The 18,248-nt window shown below is 46.5% G+C and overlaps 1 protein-coding gene across 4 annotated transcripts; it reads left to right on the plus strand.

Annotated features, from left to right (window-relative positions):
* Positions 1–439: 439 nt before the first annotated feature.
* On the plus strand, positions 440–18,242 carry GLIPR1 (GLI pathogenesis related 1). 4 transcript variants are annotated; one of them, XR_012039007.1, is made up of 6 exons: positions 440–617; positions 1,835–2,077; positions 8,741–8,850; positions 11,931–15,326; positions 17,765–17,791; positions 17,894–18,019. XR_012039007.1 is itself a non-coding variant. In XM_072843319.1 (6 exons), the coding sequence occupies exons 1-6, from the start codon at positions 444–446 to the stop codon at positions 18,046–18,048; spliced, it is 792 nt and encodes a 263-aa protein (XP_072699420.1). In that variant the 5' UTR covers positions 440–443; the 3' UTR covers positions 18,049–18,242. The 4 variants fall into 4 exon arrangements, 3 of the variants coding, with proteins under 3 accessions (XP_072699420.1, XP_072699421.1, XP_072699422.1); XM_072843319.1 differs by having other exon boundaries at positions 15,244–15,326; positions 17,894–18,242; XM_072843320.1 differs by having other exon boundaries at positions 440–584; positions 15,244–15,326; positions 17,894–18,242.
* Positions 18,243–18,248: the final 6 nt, after the last annotated feature.

Consider the following 18,248-nt stretch of genomic DNA (forward strand, 5'->3'; position numbering starts at 1 on the left):
TGGGGCTACGCTCTGAGGCGGGGAGAGGCCGCTGCCAGCCCTGCGTTGTCCCCGGTCACACAGACTCACGCGGCGGGACTGGATGTGTCAGCATGTTGGCCACACACCCCGACTGGCTGACGCGACTCTTAAAAGGCCTGGAGGAGCGTCTGCAAGAGGCTCCTGGCGGTGAGAGGCTGTCCCTCAGCAGCAGAAGTTCCGCAGCTGCCGAGCCCTGGTCCCCGAGCCTCCAGCTCTTCCCTCCGCAGCCCCACCTCGGGGCCCTGCAGCCCAGGCTCTGCAGCAGGTGTGCCCTGAGCACCCTGCACACGGAGGGTTAACCTTGCAAGGGGCAGCGACCATATATGGGAAACCCGGCCCTTTGAGCCTGCGAGGAGCTCCCGTCCTGCCTCTCTGGCTGCCGTCCCAGTCCCCGGCCCGGTGGCCGCCCCGCCACCCCGAGCATGCGAGTGGCGCTGGCCATGGCTGCGTGGATCGTCGCCCTGCTGCCCCGGGACGGGGTCCCCGCCCGCACTCTGCCGGGCATCGAAGATGAAGCCTTCAGCCAAGCTTGCGTCCGGGCTCACAACAAGTTCCGATCGGAGGTGAGCCCCAGGGCCAGCGACATGCTGTACATGGTAAGGGGTGCCTACCGCCTCACCCGGGGATCCTTGCTGCTCCAGAAGCTCCTTTCCACTGGGACTAGGGGGGCAGCAGACTGGCCACCGTGATGGAAGGGATCAGGGAGCCCCCCCGTGTCCCCCCCCCCGGCCAGTGCTTCCCGGCAGCTCACACACTCCACACTGTGTCCCTCGCTCTCTTCCCTGTCAGCGTTTTAAGGGTGTTTGTCTGGTCTCTGAATTTACTTTTTTTTGCTGATGGCAGAGGATTGACTTTCTCAGGAAGTGGCACAGGCTCTCGGGAAAGGAGCAGCCGGGCTGGGGTTCGAGTCCCAGCTGCGCCGCCCGCAGCCCAGCCTAAGGCTTCTGGTTCTGAGCACCTGGGGTGGGGGTGGGGGGCGTCACTGCTGGAACTACAGACCAGGCCCCACAGCATCCGTGTCCTACCCAGGACAGGCCCACAGTGGCCGGTGTCGCTCACGCAGCCGCGAGTCCACACCCTGTGGTCACCAGGCTTCGTGCTGGCCTGTCTGGGCTGGACGGCCACATGCACCCGAGCCGCGGGGGGCCCTGTGTCCCCCACCTGGCAGGCCACCGTGGGGGACCTCCTCCCTCACGTGCTCACCTTGCCCCCCCGCGCCCACTCCTCGGCATCGGCTCTCATTCTCCTTTGGGAGGAACCTGAGCTTTCCTGGGAGGCTGGGCCCCCGGGCGAAGGCTGAGCAAATCGGGGCTCTGTGCCCCAGAGGGTGGTAAAGGGTGGGGGCTGCTCAGGGCCGGGGCGGGGGCCTGCTCAGGGCCTGGGTGGCAGCTGCTCAGGGCCGGGATGGGGGGCACTGCTCAGGGCTGGGGCGGGCGGCAGCTGCTCAGGGCCTGGGTGGGGGGCTGCTCAGGGCCTGGGTGGCAGCTGCTCAGGGCCAGGGCAGGGGGCTGCTCAGGGCCGGGGCGGGGGGCTATTCAGGGCCCGGGGCGGGGGCTGCTCAGGGCCGGGGTAGCGGCGGGCGACGTTCCCGGGCTCCCTGGTGGTGCGGCCTGCAGCGTGCAGCCTGAGGGGTGCAAGGGGCCCTGCCTGCCCCACCAGCCGCATGAGGCTGGGGGGCCTCTGACCAGCTTTCTCACCTCCCAGGGTGGACGCCGATCCCTCTCAACTTTTCCTCCTCTCTGTAGTTGAAAGATCTTTACGAAATCTGGTTTTCGTTCTTGATCCTCCTACTGTTTAATGTTTCTTTTTGCAGACTTGGGACCCGGCACTCGCCCGAATTGCCAAAGCCTGGGCCAGAAAATGTAGGTTTGAACACAATGGACAGCTGCACTCAAAGACGCTGCACCCAAACTTCACTTCGGTGGGAGAGAACATCTGGACTGGGTCTGTGTCCATATTTTCTGTGTCTTCAGCCATCACAAGCTGGTACGATGAAGTTCACGACTATGATTTCCAGACGCAGAAATGCAACAAGGTCTGTGGCCATTACACTCAGGTAAGTGTCTGCCCCGGATTCTCTTGAAATCAATCTTTCTAACAGTAAGGAGAAAACTGGAATCTGGCGTTCAGAAAATCTATAGTAAGCTGCTGCACCTGCAAATATGAAAGAGCTGGGGGTGCAAGCTTATCTTAAAAATAAATGCATGGGCAGAAGCGCCTGGGTGGCTCAGTGGGTTAGGCGTCTGCCTCTGGCTCAGGTCATGATTCCGGGGCCTGGATGGAGCCCCGCACCCCATTTCTCTGCTCAGCGGGGGCCTGCTTCTCCTTCTCTGTCTGCCCCTCTCCCCACTCGTGCTCTTTCTGCCCCTATCTCTGTCTTTCTCAAATAAATAAATAAACTGGAGCAAATTGCAGACACAGAAGAGGTGGTGCACGAAGGGTTCCGTTATGTGCATAAACATAAAATGTGAGGCTCACCAACTTGGACAGACTGAATATTCTGGTAGCAGTACCTCCCTGGGGCACTTAATGCCATTTGAGAGCCACCAGAGGACTTTAGGAGTGAATGGGTTTTCGGGTGTGCATCTCCCATGGAATTGGAGGCCCCTGACTTGGGACCATAAAATTGAGGGAAATAAGCTCCCCTGAAGGAACAGCGATTCCATGTCTCCCTGTCCTGTCAAGCACGGCGGAGAGCCAAGACGCGTCACACGAGTAGGAAGACAACCATGGACAGGCCAGCGTGTAAACGCGTATAACCCTCCTGCACCTATTCCGCCCCCAGATCTCCCGTATTCCGTCCCAGTGGCCACATTCAGAGGCTCCCGATTGAGACTGTTTTGCTTTAACTCAAGGTGGCTAATTCATTCCCTTTCACTTCCTGGCCATCCCTGTCATGCCAGTGACTAAGGTGCTGAGTCATGTCTGACTGATTCTAATGGACAAGAATGTGTTGAAATGAGGAATGAGGGGGAAACATCGTCATGAAGCGTGAGAGCAGGGTTCTTGTCTCACAGAGTCAAAGAATGAGTCTTGGGATGCAGGACAGTGAGCCAGAGCGACAGCGTTGTAGCGGGTGAGGACGCGGAGAGAGCTCTCAGCAGTGGGGGGTCCCAACCGGTGTGTCCCTTAATGAGAACTGACTGGGAAGCTTGTGGCCTTGAGATCCTTGTGCCATCCTGGTTTGAGTGAGGACTCATGATACCGCCTTTAATGGCTCCCTTTGGGGCCTGGTTTTCTTTGCTTCACAGGTGACTGTCATAAAAATGACACCCTCCCCGCCCACACCCAGGGCAGGGTGGCCTGCTTGCTCCCTTATCTCTGGCTTCCTTACATCTCCGCATTTTTGGGATTTCTGTGAGCCTGATTCTGTAGCCTTCTATCTCTCCCTACCTAGCCCTGCTGTTCCTTACTCACAAACAAGGTAGTTACCTTGAAATAATAGGGGTTTTTAAAGAGCAAAATGTTGTTGGAAAGACTTTCAACGTAATTCAGCCTATAGAGCCTCTGCTGTCACCTGTGCTGTTACAGGTAAACAGGTTTGGCATGGCTCCGTATTATTATGATGTGAAAGGAAGGGCAGATTTCGGTGACATTTTCATCTCAAGATCATCCTAAGCAAGGAGGAGCCATCAAACCACCAGTAGCACTGACCCCTTTCTTGAAACTATAAGGTTTCTCCTACACGTATCCCATAACCATTTATCTTGGCTTATGTTTACAAAACATTTTAATCAGAAAATTGATTCCATCAGAATTCCATACATCCTAGTGGGCCAGAAAGCCAAATCCACGTGGTACAAGTGGTACCTGGTGCCGTTAAACACGGCGCTGGTGAAATCTCCGAAAACTGTCATTTTGAGGGTACCGACTGTCATTCATTCCCTGTTTAAGCGTCTAAGCTGCGCCAGGCGCCATGTAAGGCGGCCACCGATGACAGGTCTCTGCAGACCCCTGCAAAACAGAGCCCGGGAGAGCAGCTTACGTCCTAACATTGTGCAAAGACTACAGCTGCCAAGCCGAGAACGTGAGCAGGAATCCGGGGTGGGGCAGGGAGTGGAGGACACAGGCGGCGCCTGGCCCTTGGGAGGTGACTTGTTCCAGGAGAGACGTGTGTTAGTGGATGTCAGAGGGGACATGCCTGGGGCGACGTGGAGAAGTGGGCAAGGTGCCCTGTGAGCAGAGGACACGGCAAGCTATCCAGGCAGAGGGGGGAACAGGCGGCGGCAGTTGCTTACGCAGCCGGAGCCGGAGCCCTTGGTTCTAGAAAACGAAGTGAGAGTTTGTCAAATGAAAAGGAAGAGGATTCCAGGCAAAATGAACAGGGTGTATGGTGGGTACCAATAAGCCTTGAACCCCAGAAGAATGGCTAGTGGCCCAGCACCCCGAATACACGAAGATCAAAGGGCTGGTAAGCTGAGCGCAGACCCCTAGGTGGTCACGTCACGCTCCATGTCCGTCATCCAGGGACTAAGGACCAAAGGCAGGAACTTCATGTGACATCAAGTAGACTTGAGATTTCAGAGCTGGCCCTCCCCAAATAGCCGAGCGCACTTGTAGGGTGTCCCTTACATCTGGGATGAGCGGAGAAAGGGTAGCATTGGGGCCTGAGAGAATCCACTCCTGGCACGCAGGTGTCAGGGCCCAAGCTGCGGATCCTTCCCTGTTCTCTCTCTGAGACCAGCACCTTCTGCCCCTGGGGACCAGGCCCAGGGACGCCCGGGCTGGGGCAAGGCAGCCGCAGCAAGCACTCTGAAGGGAGCTTGGTACTCGGCTCCCCGCGGCTTAAGATGTCACTCGCAGGTCACCGCAGACCTGGGAGGGCGCCGCAGTCACCCCCGGGTGCACCCACAGGCGCAGAGGGGTCCGGATGCTGTTGCGCAGCTCTTGCATCCCGCGCGCACCCAGTCTCAGCTGGTCCGCAGGAGACCCTGAGAGCCTAGCACCCCTGCAGGGCTGATTTCTGCTCCAAGCAGAGGAAAGAGACGCTCCTGAGCCTGGAAACTGCGAGCCGCATGGGCCCGTGCGCTCCGTGAGAGAGGACCTGGCCGCCCACGGGGGGCCCATCATGCGGGGCCCATCCACTGCTACTCTCCTTGCAGAAGTGAGGAGTGAACAATGTCTCTGGGTTGGGGGGTGGCTGTTCACAAACCGAGGGGAGGTGCCCTGGTGCCCACGGGTGGCCGGGCCGGGTCCAGGGAGGCTGCCGAAGCTCGGACCACAGCTGTGTGGACGGGAGACCCGGAGAGGAGGATGCAGGTGACGGTCTGGATCCTGGGGAGTTGATGCAGCTTCCAAGAACGCAGCAAACTGAATGGAGCCCAATGCTGAAGGAGACAGAACTTGAAGAAGTTACTGGGAGCTGCTATTTTATATTATGACTGCTTTTAAAAATTTTGTTCCTGGACGCCTGGCTGGCTCAGTTGGTTGAGTGTCTGCCTGAGGTCATGATGCTGGGGTCCGGGATGGAGCACTGGGTCGTCCCCCCACCCCAGTCTGGGCTCCCTGCTCCGCAGGGAGTCTGATTCTCCCTCTACCCCTCCCTCCTGCTCACATTCTCTCTCACATAAAATAAAAAATAAATCTTTACAAAATAGTAAGATAAAATGTTCGTGGATCTGATAAAATCTGGATCTCTGACATTTTTAAGCCCCAGCTTCTTGGACACTGCAGTTCTTTTCAGTTTTGGTTTAGATGCCATTCATTCTTTGCAGCTGATTAAGCTGAAGAAGCCTGAGAATAATGTTTGAAACATGGTTAATAAAGCTCTTTGCCTAGTACAAAAAAAGAGGAAGAAGAGGAAGAGGAAGAAGAAGAGGAGGAGGAGGAGGAAGAGGAAGAAGGAGAAGAGGAAGAAAGAAGGAGAAGTTGTTTTCTCGGTGACATAGCTCGCAAGAGGAAGGAGCTGGGTCAGGCATCAGGAATGGGTGAGGAGTAATAGTAGGATGCATATGAATCATCTGGTCAGGGCGGGTACTTTGTGGGCGTTAACAAAGGTTAGATCTCTTGTTTTTTTAGCAGCTACACTGGAGGAACACATCAACAGCCTGGTTAAAGATGACTTTGTGTTACAATGTAATGGTTTCATCCTTGCAAGAAATCTTATACTGGAGAGTCAAGACTACTCAGCTGCCATTTTAAACTCTTGCTGGAGATGACCTCAGGTGGCAGTATGACCTCTCACTTAGCCTCATCTTCTATTAATAAAAAGCAAGCTATTTTCAGATTTCGGCTGGTGGGGGTTCGTTGTACGGAGTAAAGACAATAGACGTAGATCCAATTACTAACTCATACAGGTTTGGGATTTCTTGACACAACGCTTCAACACTCCAGCTCGGTCTTCACTGGAGATGATAGGTTTGCACTCTGGAAGAGTTCTGGTACATTAATATGGGAGATTATTTTGTCGCGGGCAGTCCACCCTTATAAAACTTGGGAGTTGCCTGACTTCAAGATAGGGGCAGCTGCTTAGGTTAGGTAGTGCTGAGAATGAGCCCTAAATGGCACCACAGATCTCATTTTTGTTCAGTCCAGGCCGCACGGCCACCCTCTTGAGATCATTATTTTTACAGTTACTCAACCAAAGGAGGTGGGACACGTTTCAGTTTCTCTACCTGGTTTAACGTATGTTGCAGTGTTACTACACTCGTGAGATGGTGCCCGATATCGAGCCAGGAGAACTCATACTGAGCCTTGAAGGATGTTGGGAAGGGGATGTTAGCTCCAAAGGGCAGACATGCCTGCCCCCAGTAGGCTCCCGGACGGAATGTTTTTGTTAGAAAGGTACAGAGAGTGGTTCCTAGTTCCATGAAAAGGGAAAGCACTTGGATGGCGGCGTGCTCAGGGCGTGGACTGTGCCCACAGTACGTTGTGGTGAAGCAGAAGTAGGTTTCAACACTCATCTGCAAAAGCAGGGCCATGTCTCTTTAGTGATGTGTCATGAAGTTACACCTGAGGCTGCATGTAAAGCGCTCAACACTACCTTGGCCTCAAGTAAATTCCCAGTAATCAGTGGTTCTATTTTTTATAATTACTTATTTTTCTTCACCATACTAAAGGAAATGAAAACATATAACAGGAATCTGTCTGATAAAAGATAGTCTTCAAAAATTTTGAAACAGAAAAAAATTAGAGAATAAAACATGAACATGTGCTGAGGGCTTGCTAGGTTGCAGCAGCTGTTCTGAGCGCTTTCTTACTAGCCCGTTGAGAATGTCAAAATAGGCCCGTGGAGTCGGTAGTGTTATCCTCACTAAACAGTCAAGGAAGCCAAGGCCAAGGTCACACGGTGAGTGGCTGAGCCGGAATAGGAACTCAGTCATTGTAACCCCAGAGCCCACAGGTTGAACCCAGAACCTGAATGCCCATACCCTTTTCAAGCTTTTGAAAAAAGACCAACTGGAATGAAAAGTAAACCGTGGGACATCTGTGCAGTAAAGTAGTGAACCCAACAGCACAAATGGATCTCAAATGCTTATGCTTTGTGCAAGAAGCCAGGGTGGAAAAGCTACATGTATATAACATTTGATTCCATTTATATAACATTTTGGAAAACACAAAATAATGGGGACAGAAAACAGATTGGTGATTCCCAGGGGCCAGGGCTGGGGGCAAGAACTCATCACAAAGGAGCACAAGGGAACTTTTGGGGGTGATGGAAATGTTCTAGGTTGTGGCTACACAGCTATGTTTTTGTCAAAATTCATGGAACTGTACACCTAAAAAGGATGTCATTTACTGTGTGTTAATCACAAACTGACTTAAAAAGAGACCGATTAAAACAAAATGAATGCAGGGCACGTTGGTGGCTCAGTGGTTGAGCATTTGCCTTTGGCTCGCAGTGTGATATTGCTTCTCCCTCTGCCTTTTGCCTCTGCCTCTCTCTCTGCATCTCTCATGAGCAAATAAATAAAAATCTTAATAAATAAGTAAATAAAACGCAGTGAATGGTAACATTTCATATCCTTGGAAACAGAACAGAAAACAAAAGCCACAGTGTAAAAGCATTCAAGAGCTGTGTGTGGGAAGCCCAAAGATGGAGAATACTCGAGGTAACAAACACCTGAAGAAAGTGCTCAAAGATCAAAGGATAAAAAATATAAAATGATGTACTAAGGTGATAGTAAAAGGAACACACGGGAGACATTGCACCCAGTTAGCGTGCATAGTAATCACCCGAGGAACTTAAAATATAGATTTTATTTTTTTTATGACTGAATAATATTCCTATATATGTAATACATTTTCCTGGAGAACAGATTCTATTTGGTCCCAGTCCAGCTTCCTAGCTTGGGCCTGTGCACCGCGTCACCATCCCCATTCCCTGGTCCCAGCCCAGCTCCCAGCTCCCAGCTCCCAGCTCCCAGCTCAGGCCTGTGTGCCACCCGCCCGCCCGCAGGCTTTGCTCCCACATTCAAGCCTTGTGTGTGGTCGGTCGTCCCCGCTCCTCGGCCTTCCCGGACACCTGCCTCAGCCCCTCCTCCCCAGCACCCACTACTTTATTTCTGTGCCAGAAATGGTCTCGTGTCGTGTACGTTTATCTCACACGCTCACAGCCCAGTAATAACCATCGCAAGTCCCGTTTCCAAATGAATTCTGAGCGCCGGAGCGCCCCTGGCAGCAATGGCTCTTCCTGACGACAGTGAGCGCCCTGCTGTGTGGATGAAGCCCTCATCAGCCTCATGCGTTCACCTTCCTGTCTCTCCTGACTTTCTCTCAGGTTGTCTGGGCAGACAGTTACAAGGTTGGCTGCGCAGTACAGTACTGTCCCACAGTTGCCGGCCTGCAATTTTCCGACGCAGCGCATTTCATATGCAACTATGGACCAGGGTAAGTATCCAAATCAACCTCTTTCTAAAAAAATTATTTTTGAATCTACTTTAGAAGTCTTATCTTCATTATAGAAATTTGGTATAAGGAAAGTGTAAAAAAGGAAATTAATATCCTCATTAATTCCTCTATGCAGGGATCTACTCCATTAATACCTGGTGCTTTTTTTGTAATATATATGCGTGTCTGTGTGCACCCTTTACAAGCACTACATAAACACAAAGAGTGGTATTTTCAAGAGTGGTAAGACTAAAATGTTCTTAGGGATGTAGATCAATGGGAAACAGTAATAACACCCCAAAATGGGAGGACTGATGTTGCTTCGTATGTGTGGGTTTATTAAAAACTTGGCATGTTTTAAACAATTTTCAAAACAAAAAAATCTGAATTTCTCAACTTACATAATTTCATTTAATTTTGCAAGTTTTGGTTTTGAAATGGGTACAGTTTTTCTTCCTTTGGAAATCAGGGTAGACCCATGATGTACTCCCTCCCCTAGCTCTCTTTAAACATATATGTGTGTTTATGAATCCTACATGTCATTATTGAGAAAATGGAGATCATACTGGAAACGCACGTTTTATACTTACTTAAAATTATACTGTGAGCATTCTCCACATCATTAAACTTTTAAACATAGTGTCGGTAATCAGAAAAATAATGAGAGCAGTGCTTCACAAAGGTGGCGTTGAAGGTGGGGGAGGGAGCCCCTGTACCTCCCAGAGCCAAAGCCAAGGCTGTCAAGGCCAAGAAGGTGGTGCTGAAAGGTCTGCTCTCGCCACACCGACTTGGCTCCAAAGGCAGCCCGAATACCTTTGAAAGGGCGCCCCCACGAGACCGGCTTGATGATGGTGCCTTCAAGTTCCCCCGCTGCTGAGTCAGTCATGAAGGAAGCACAACACAACCATGGAGTCACCGTGGACGTGCGCCAGGCCAGGCTGAGAAGCAGCTCCGCGACCTCGTGGCCCGGCCGCCGCCCCATCAGGCCCGATGGACAGAAGCATGTGTTCTCCTGGCTCTTTACTACGGTGCTTCGGTTGTTGCCCACGGAACTGAGTACATCTGGGGCACCTGGAGGCTCAGTTAGTTAAGGTTCTGCCTTCAGCTCAGGTCCTGATCCTGGGGTCCAGGGATCGAGCCCCCAGAGGGCTCCCTGCTCAGTGGGGAGCCTGCTTCTCCCTCGCCCTCTGCCCTTCCTAACCCTGCTTATGCCCTCTCTCTCTAATAAATAAATAAAATCTTAAAAAAAAAATTGGGATCATGTAACCTGAGTCCAGCTGATTAAACATATATATTTCCACTATAAAAAATAAAGTAATACACAATGCTTACTATATGCTAAGCACTTTTAAAAAAAGATTTTATTCATTTATTAGAGAGAGAGGCTTACATGGTGGGTGTGCAGGTGGAGGGCTCAGGGAGAAAATCTCAAGCGGACTCCACGCTGAGCATGGAGCCCCATCCGAGGCTCCAGGCCACGACCCACGAGATCAAGACCTGAATGGAAACCAAGGACGCTTAACTGATGGAGCCACCCAGGCCCCACTCCACACTCTTCCAAGGGCTTAGCACATATTTACTTAATCTTCACGAAACGTCTTGAGACAGGTCCTCTTACCATCCCTGTTTGGCAGATAAGAGAACGGAAGTGCTGACCGGGTGAGTAGTCTGCCCAGGGCTCCAGAGCTGGTGACTATTTCACATGTCACCGTGTCACAGCTGGATGGTGACCTGGGCTGTCTGGCTTCTGGGTCTGTGCTCTACGTGGTCACACAGCAGCTTCTCCTACTCAAGAGTTTAGATTGTCTGGATTTTCTTTTACTATCTGATGAAAAACCTTGTATAGAACTTTGGTCCTAACTTTGTGGATTTCCCCACAATTCCTAGAAATACTATACCAAGTAAAAGGTATGATCATCTTTAAGTTTTTAAAGATGCATACGGCCAACTTATCCTCCGCTATTATACCGACGTATACTCCTTCATTAGTACTGGATGTTATATTTTTTTAGTATTTTCTAATTTGATTCAAAGTGTTACCTCGTGTTTTCTTTTGCATCTCTTTTGACTACTAGTGATTAACAGATTTTCATCTGACTGCCTACTCACATTCCTTCTTTTATGAATCCTATTGTCTGCTCATTTTTCCACTGGAGTGATTCTCTTAATGATTTATGGAAGTTGTTTATACTTTAAAGCTTTTAACTGTCATATATACAACAATCTTTTCTTTAATTGGTTGACCTTGAATTTTGTTTGAATTTTACCAATCTTTGGGATTCCAAAAGATATGCTAGAAGGCGGCTCTCTTCCCCTGAAGTAAAATTCAGAAGAAATGTTTGATAGTCTGAGTGTAGGTGGGAGTGGAGGGACCAAAATCAGGTGTCAGCTTTGACTGAAAACCCCAACGTCAGAAAATAGGGAAAAATCAGGAAAAACCAGCCAAAGCCATTAAGTCAATCAGTGGTGACTTTTCGCAACATCTATATAGTTTAATGGTTAAGATGCAGGGTCTTGAGACTCCCTTACTGTGGGGCCCTGGACAAGTTACTTAACCTCTCTGAACCTCAGTTTCCTCTGTAAAAGATCAGGATAATGAAAGCACCAACTACTCACCAAGCAGCTATGAAAATTATGTGAGAAAGCGATGTGAAGCACCAGGTTATGTGCAACAGCTGGCAAAGGTGATTATTTGAAAAGTATTCAGATATTGTGGTTACAACAAGGAGACATGGAGGTGAAGTCTCCTGGTTTAGACTCCCTTTGGTTCACTTCAGAGTTCTAAACAGTAAGTCGTAACACTAATAACCAGTTATAATGCTTCTGTAGGGTGACATTCACTTACACATACAAATCAATGGGTTCATACCTTCAAATATTCAACAAGTATTTGTTTACTGAGCTCCGAAGGAGAACCAGCCAGCCGGAGTCCCCGCTCGCATGGGGCACAGAGATAATAAAAATACAAATAAAATAACTGCATGATGAAAGGAGTCACGAAGGAACTAGCACTACTACTGTAGTCAACGCTATCAACGGGCAGGGGCCTTACTTGGATAAAGTGATGTATTTGAATGTAGGCGTGAAGAAGATAATCCGGGCGCGTGGGGAACTTCACAGACGTCCTGCAGAAAACACCTGCAAAGCTTCTGCGGCGAGGATTCTGGAGAGGACGGAAGAGCAGAGTGCAAGGGCCACCGGGTGGCCTGCCCCTGGCCAGTCAGCTCAGGCCTCGGGGGCCGGGGCTGTGTTAACTGTAGCCACCTCGCAAGAGGAATCACCCAGGTCTTTTAAGCAAGTGAGTGACAGGACCTGCTTTAAATGGGAAATCGTTCTGTAGATGCGGAACACGGACTGGAGAGCACAGTGCGGGTGACGGGGGGCACGGGCACTAGGTCGGGATGTCCTCAGTTTCTACGCCTTCTGGTACAAACGGTCCTAGGCCCCCATACCACAGAATTGTAAGAAGTCCAGTACCACCCCCGCCCCCCGTATGTCTGAGATTTCCAAAGGGTGGGGTGCAGGGCGTCTGGTTCTCCTGTCACCTGGAACTCCTGCTCCAGAACCCCTAACTGCTGGGGAGTTTCGACGACTCGTCCTGGCTGCTTCCGGTCATTCTGATCCGCATGTTTCAAACGTGGACACAACTATCCCTTCCTTCCCTTGGGCCTCCCTGAGCAAGGTGACCTTGTGACGAGCGGAAAAGAGGATTCCGTGTGGAAGAGGAAATGACAACCTTGACTGCAGATACCACCTCCTGTACCCTGCCGTAACGACCCTTACTTATATTTACCTTTTTCATTAAAAATCTTATCTTGGGGACGCCTAGGTGGCTGTGGTTGAGCGTCTCCCTTCAGCTCAGGTCGTGACCCTGGAGTCCCGGGATTGAGTCCTGTATTGGGCTCCCTGCAGGGAGCCTGCTTCTCCCTCTGCCTGTCTCTGCGTTTCTGTGTTTCTCATGAATAGATAAAATCTCAAAAAAAAAAAAAAAATTTTCTGGGGGGTGCCTGGCTGGATAGTCAGGAAAGCCTGTGACTCTTGATCTTGAGGTTGTGAGTTTGAGCCCTATGCTGGGCACAGAGAATACGGTAAAAAACAAAGAAACAAGAAAACCTGACTTTTCTCTTCCCGTGTCCTGGGGCCCTCTCTCTTCTTGCTCAGGCTACCAGGGAAACACTAAAATGTCTTGCTTCTTTATGAGAATCCTTCAAGGCCCTGGGTCTCCATTGTTCCCATCCACATAAACGTAGGCCTTCCCAGGAGCATGTTTCTCCCGGGATGAATCTGCCATTTCCCTAATATTCACAACTGCCTTGTCTTTAGCCTGTTTTTTGGTAGTAAGTTCTCCATCTTCCCTATAGTGTGGAAATCACAATTCAACAAAGAATGAAATCGTATGAATGATTTTATTAAAAACATTCTAGAACTTGACCGCTCAACGAGTACTGTGCTTTCTAACAATGAAAGATGTCACTGTGATTAACGCGCACCTCGGATGTCTTTTATAATTGTTACCAGAATATTCCTTTGACTATTTTCCACAGTGTAAAGTAAACATGAAGATAAACTTAGTTTCTGAATCAACCTAAATTAATTTGGAGCCAAACAAGATTAGAACATGTATTTGGTGTTGGAAATGAGGCGCTAATATATTAAAAAGTAATGTCTCCTTAACTTTGGTTCTTAACCAAACTTCCTTAACTTTGGAGGTAAAGGTATAGTGTTAGGGGAGGGGAGTCCAGGCCATAAACTTGGATTAGAAAAAAGTTACATGTTTATTGTCATTCACCTCTACTTAAAACTACATTTCATTATGTACGAAGACAACACTTCAGTCACATCAGCAGTATGTGACCTGGTGTTGGTACTACGTCTATCTTTGTAAATACCAGATATTTTCGTATCACATTCTACTTGCTGCAGATATCTTAAAATACAGTTTTAATTTATCATGAAAGGGATAAGAATCATTAGACTTCTTGCTAGGTCTTATTTAATACTTAAACAGAGAAGCACATATTGCTGTATCACAAATATTTCTAACATTTTGATCACTATTTAAACTTAGTTTCCTTTATAATCTTACAAACTTGATTTTACGCACCTAAAAACAAACATTCAGGGCACCTGGGTGGCTCAGTCGGTTAAGTGTCCAGCTTTTGATCTTGGCTAAGGTCTCTATCTCGGGGCTGTGAGCTCAAACCCTGTGTTGAGCTCCACACTGGACATGGAGCTTACTTAACAACAACAACAAAAAAAAGTAAAATTAAACTATTTTCAGAGTCCATCGGCTCCACCATGACACAAAAAAAGTTAAGAACTCCTTTCCACAAGAGATGAGTAGGGCAGCCCCGGTGGCTCAGCAGTTTAGTGCCACCTTCGGCCCAGGGCGTGATCCTGGAGACCCAGGATCGAGTCCCAAGTCGGGCTCCCTGCATGGAGCCTGCTTCTCCCTCTGCCTGTGTCTCTGGCTCTCTCTCTTTCTTTCTGTGTGTCTCTCATGAATGAGTAAATAAAATCTTTAAAAAAAAAAAAAAAAAAGGAGAGACAGATGAGTACAATGGCAGATTTACTGAAATGCACCTGCAAGTCTCATTATTACTACTCTGAAGATGTTCATGGGGATTTAAAAGTCTGAATGTTTCACTTTCTAGTGTGTGACCTTGGTCAATTACTTATACTTTGTGCCTCAGCCTCTAGCTATATTGCGGATATATAAATAACAGTGTCTTACACATAGGTTACTGTGAAAATTAATTCATTCAAGGATTCTTAGCTTAGTACAGTAGTTACTATATATTATTCACCTCACATCTTTTACATGAAAACAAACTGCCCTTTAGAAATTCCCCCAATCTCTTGTTATTTTCTTTTGGAAGGCACTCAACTCAGGCAAATGAGTCCTGTCCAATAAAAACTAAGGAGGCTTGCTAAACTGAGAAGAGTAAGTATGGGTCATGATACCTTGGGATGGGCAGTTTTTCGGATAGTAGTAATGGCACAAGCCAGATAGTTAAGTAGGCGGAGTGTTGCCCTGGAGTCAGACAAATTCAGGTTCCCTTGGGACTCTAACATGTATACATTGTGATTTTTGACAAGGTAATTTCTTAAGAGCTTTAATTTCCTTATCTGTAAAATAAAAATAAATTTCCCGAGTAGTCTTAAGAATTAAATGAGACTATATAGGTGAAAATATAGGTTCACAGACACAGACAGACACCATAAACTCTGTAAATGTTAACAGGCTTCTACTTCCATTTCCCTCACCAACCCTCTGAATCCGTGGACTTCCATTCTATGGATTTAGTCAAAGATTCATACTAAATTTCGTTGCAAAAAAAAAAAAAAAAAAAAAAAATCCCTCCAAACGTACAGCTTTTTTCTATTTTATAGACAAAGCTACCGAACGCCATACAAAAGAGGATCTACTTGCAGTGCCTGTCCCAATAATGACAAGTGTTTGGATAATCTCTGCAGTGAGTAAAATGAAAAATCTACCAATAATACAATGTGTCTGAAACGATTATAACTGGAATTAAGAATGCAAATATTGGCTTTATCCTAATAGCAATTTTCAGGGAAGTTGGCATCAGGTAGCAATCAAACTGATGGCTTACTGTCCTAATAATGAACATTTATTTAAGATAAATTTAAGGAAGCCGATAATAGACTTCTTAGCTGTAATCAGTAAACAGAGAATGACTATGAGAATAAAAACTGTAGATGCAAGATTTGCTAATTTCAGCAAGATTACAAAAACAAAACAAAACAAAGCAAAAAAAACTGCTTTGTAAACTCTGAATTCTCATCTTCACTCCAGGTACAGACAGCCACCCTTTTTCAATCAGCTTTCTGAGCAAGTCATTGCTTTCCTGGTTTAACCATTCATTTCACTTAACAGCAGTTTTGCTAAAAGAACTCGGGGTAACGTGTAGCAGCTTTGCAATCTCTTCTCAGAGTATCAACATATTAACTGAATATTTCCTTTCATGTTGTTTCAGCACTACAAAGCATAGTATTTTTTTCCTCCAGTTAGGCAGTATAACACAGGAATTAAAACCACACATTCTTGAAATAATATGCCCAAGTTCAATTTCCAGTTCCACCACTGTGACCTTGGGCAACCACAGGAACGGGTTTCCTCAATAATAATATGTAGATGGCAGTATCATCTGTTTGATGAAATAGATTAAGGAAAAAAGAAAAAATATTTATATCTAGAACAAGAGTCGTGCATACAGTAGCACTCAATAAATATTACCTATTAACCACAAAGTCATCCTTCCTGTACACCCAAATGTTGAGTTTACTTGGTATTTTCTTTATGTCCAAATTTTGTGACATTTTTATGCCACGAACAATTGTCGTGGCATAAAAATGCTTAAATGCTGCTTCTTTTTTTTTTTTAATTTTATTTATTTATTTTTTAAATGCTGCTTCTTTAAAATCGGGATGAAAACTAAGAATTATTTTAAATTATTTAAAGAGTAATTTAGGGATCCCTGGGTGGCGCAGCGGTTTAGCGCCTGCCTTTGGCCCAGGGCGCGATCCTGGAGACCCAGGATCGAATCCCACGTCAGTCTCCCGGTGCATGGAGCCTGCTTCTCCCTCTGCCTATGTCTCTGCCTCTCTCTCTGTGTGTGTGACTATCATAAATAAATAAAAAAAAAAAAATTTAAAAAAAAAAAAAATAAAATAAAGAGTAATTTAATTATTGCTACTGGTTAGCTTTCTTCCCCTCTAGAGTCTAAATTTCAAAAAGGTAGGAACTATGCTAATTCACTTATACTCTACTCTGGCTGGCAAATAAGCACTAATTTGAAGGCATATTTTCTTAAAAAATATTCCTTCTCTTTAAAAATCTAGTAATTAGTAACAACTCTGTATGACAAGAAGAAAGTTCCTGGACTTTTAGCTTTTGATTTTGGAACTAGCTTGAAATAGCTTCTAATCTTGTGGGATATTCAGAAAATTACGGCTGTGGTTCAGTAATGAAAAAGCCCTGGGCCCTTAAGAAAAGTAAGGGCAAATAAGCTACCGTGCATGAGGGTAAGGGTTAGAGGATAAAAGCTTTTATTTAACATATTCCATATCTGACAAATTATGATAAATACTAGAGAAAAAAGTTCCTTTCTGGTCCTGTAGGTACCATTGGCCAAGTTTAATAAATACCCGTGGAGGCCCAATCAGGATGGTTCTGCATAATATGCCGGGTATGCCAATGATACTTGGGATGATTCTATCAAGTACATGAATGCACGTTAGTTTCAATATTCAGGAGCTGAATATTTAACATTGGAGAAAGAATATAACTAGCACAGCAAATCCTTGATTTCATGGTATTAAATGCCCAAAAAAAGTTAAAGCAGCAGCAGCTCCCAGGCAATCCACCACAGACAAAGCCCAAACACAGGTATGATGCTTGGGGATGCTCACAGACACCCAGCCAGCTCCTTGCTGGATTCCACCACAGAATTCAACAGCAGCTGGCACAGAACTGATGTAGAAAAGGTATCTATTTAATAAAAAAAAGTATCAAGAAGGCTCAGGCAGATGTAGAATTTTCTACCTACTCCTGTGAATGTCAAAATCTGAATAAAGCTCAATGAAAGGAGAGGAATAATTATGATGTGACGAGAACCAAATCCCTGTAAGAGGTCACAGTCTCTTTATTACTGACTGATCATTAATAGTATATTCTTTTCAGGGAGGAACTTCTTTCCAGGAAAATATTTTAATGAATTGCTCACATTGACTGTTACTAATAATTATTTTTAGTTTTAAATTCTAATGGTTTAATTTTTAATTGTATTTATTTGTTGGTTATGGTACATAAAATGATTTTCCACTTACAATAGTGGTAAAATGAAATAAAATAAGAGCCTCACCAGTACCTATTTGTCTGCCTTTACAGCTAACCCACAGCGAGACAAAGTCACACGTATGTATATAAATCTTTAATTGTGCCTTTAAAATTTATGTGAATTATATTACTGCATTCTGAGAAATAATATTTAAGAGGATATTTATGTTTGTTTCACAGGTTACTACTCTACTGTGTATCCTGACTGGCCAATATTTTCACGCAACAGATACTTATCTCTCTTTCTCATTGTTAGTCCACCAATCCTAATACTGATTGCTATAATAACCATTTGGGTCAAACATAGATATCCTCATTTAGTTAATCTGAACTGATAAAATCCAGAAAAAACACAATTCATTCATATGTGGTTTTTATTTTGTTTTTTTCTTTAAAATAATGGTTGGGTATATTTCTTATTTCTAATTTTAAAACATTTCAGAAAAAAATATGTTGCAGTAAACCTTTAATCAAAAGAAAAATCTGTTCAATTTCCTCACTCTAGAATAAACTCATTTTTTACCTTCCACTTTTC

Source organism: Canis lupus, chromosome 11, assembly GCF_048164855.1.
Source record: "Canis lupus baileyi chromosome 11, mCanLup2.hap1, whole genome shotgun sequence".
Taxonomy (NCBI): domain Eukaryota; kingdom Metazoa; phylum Chordata; class Mammalia; order Carnivora; family Canidae; genus Canis; species Canis lupus.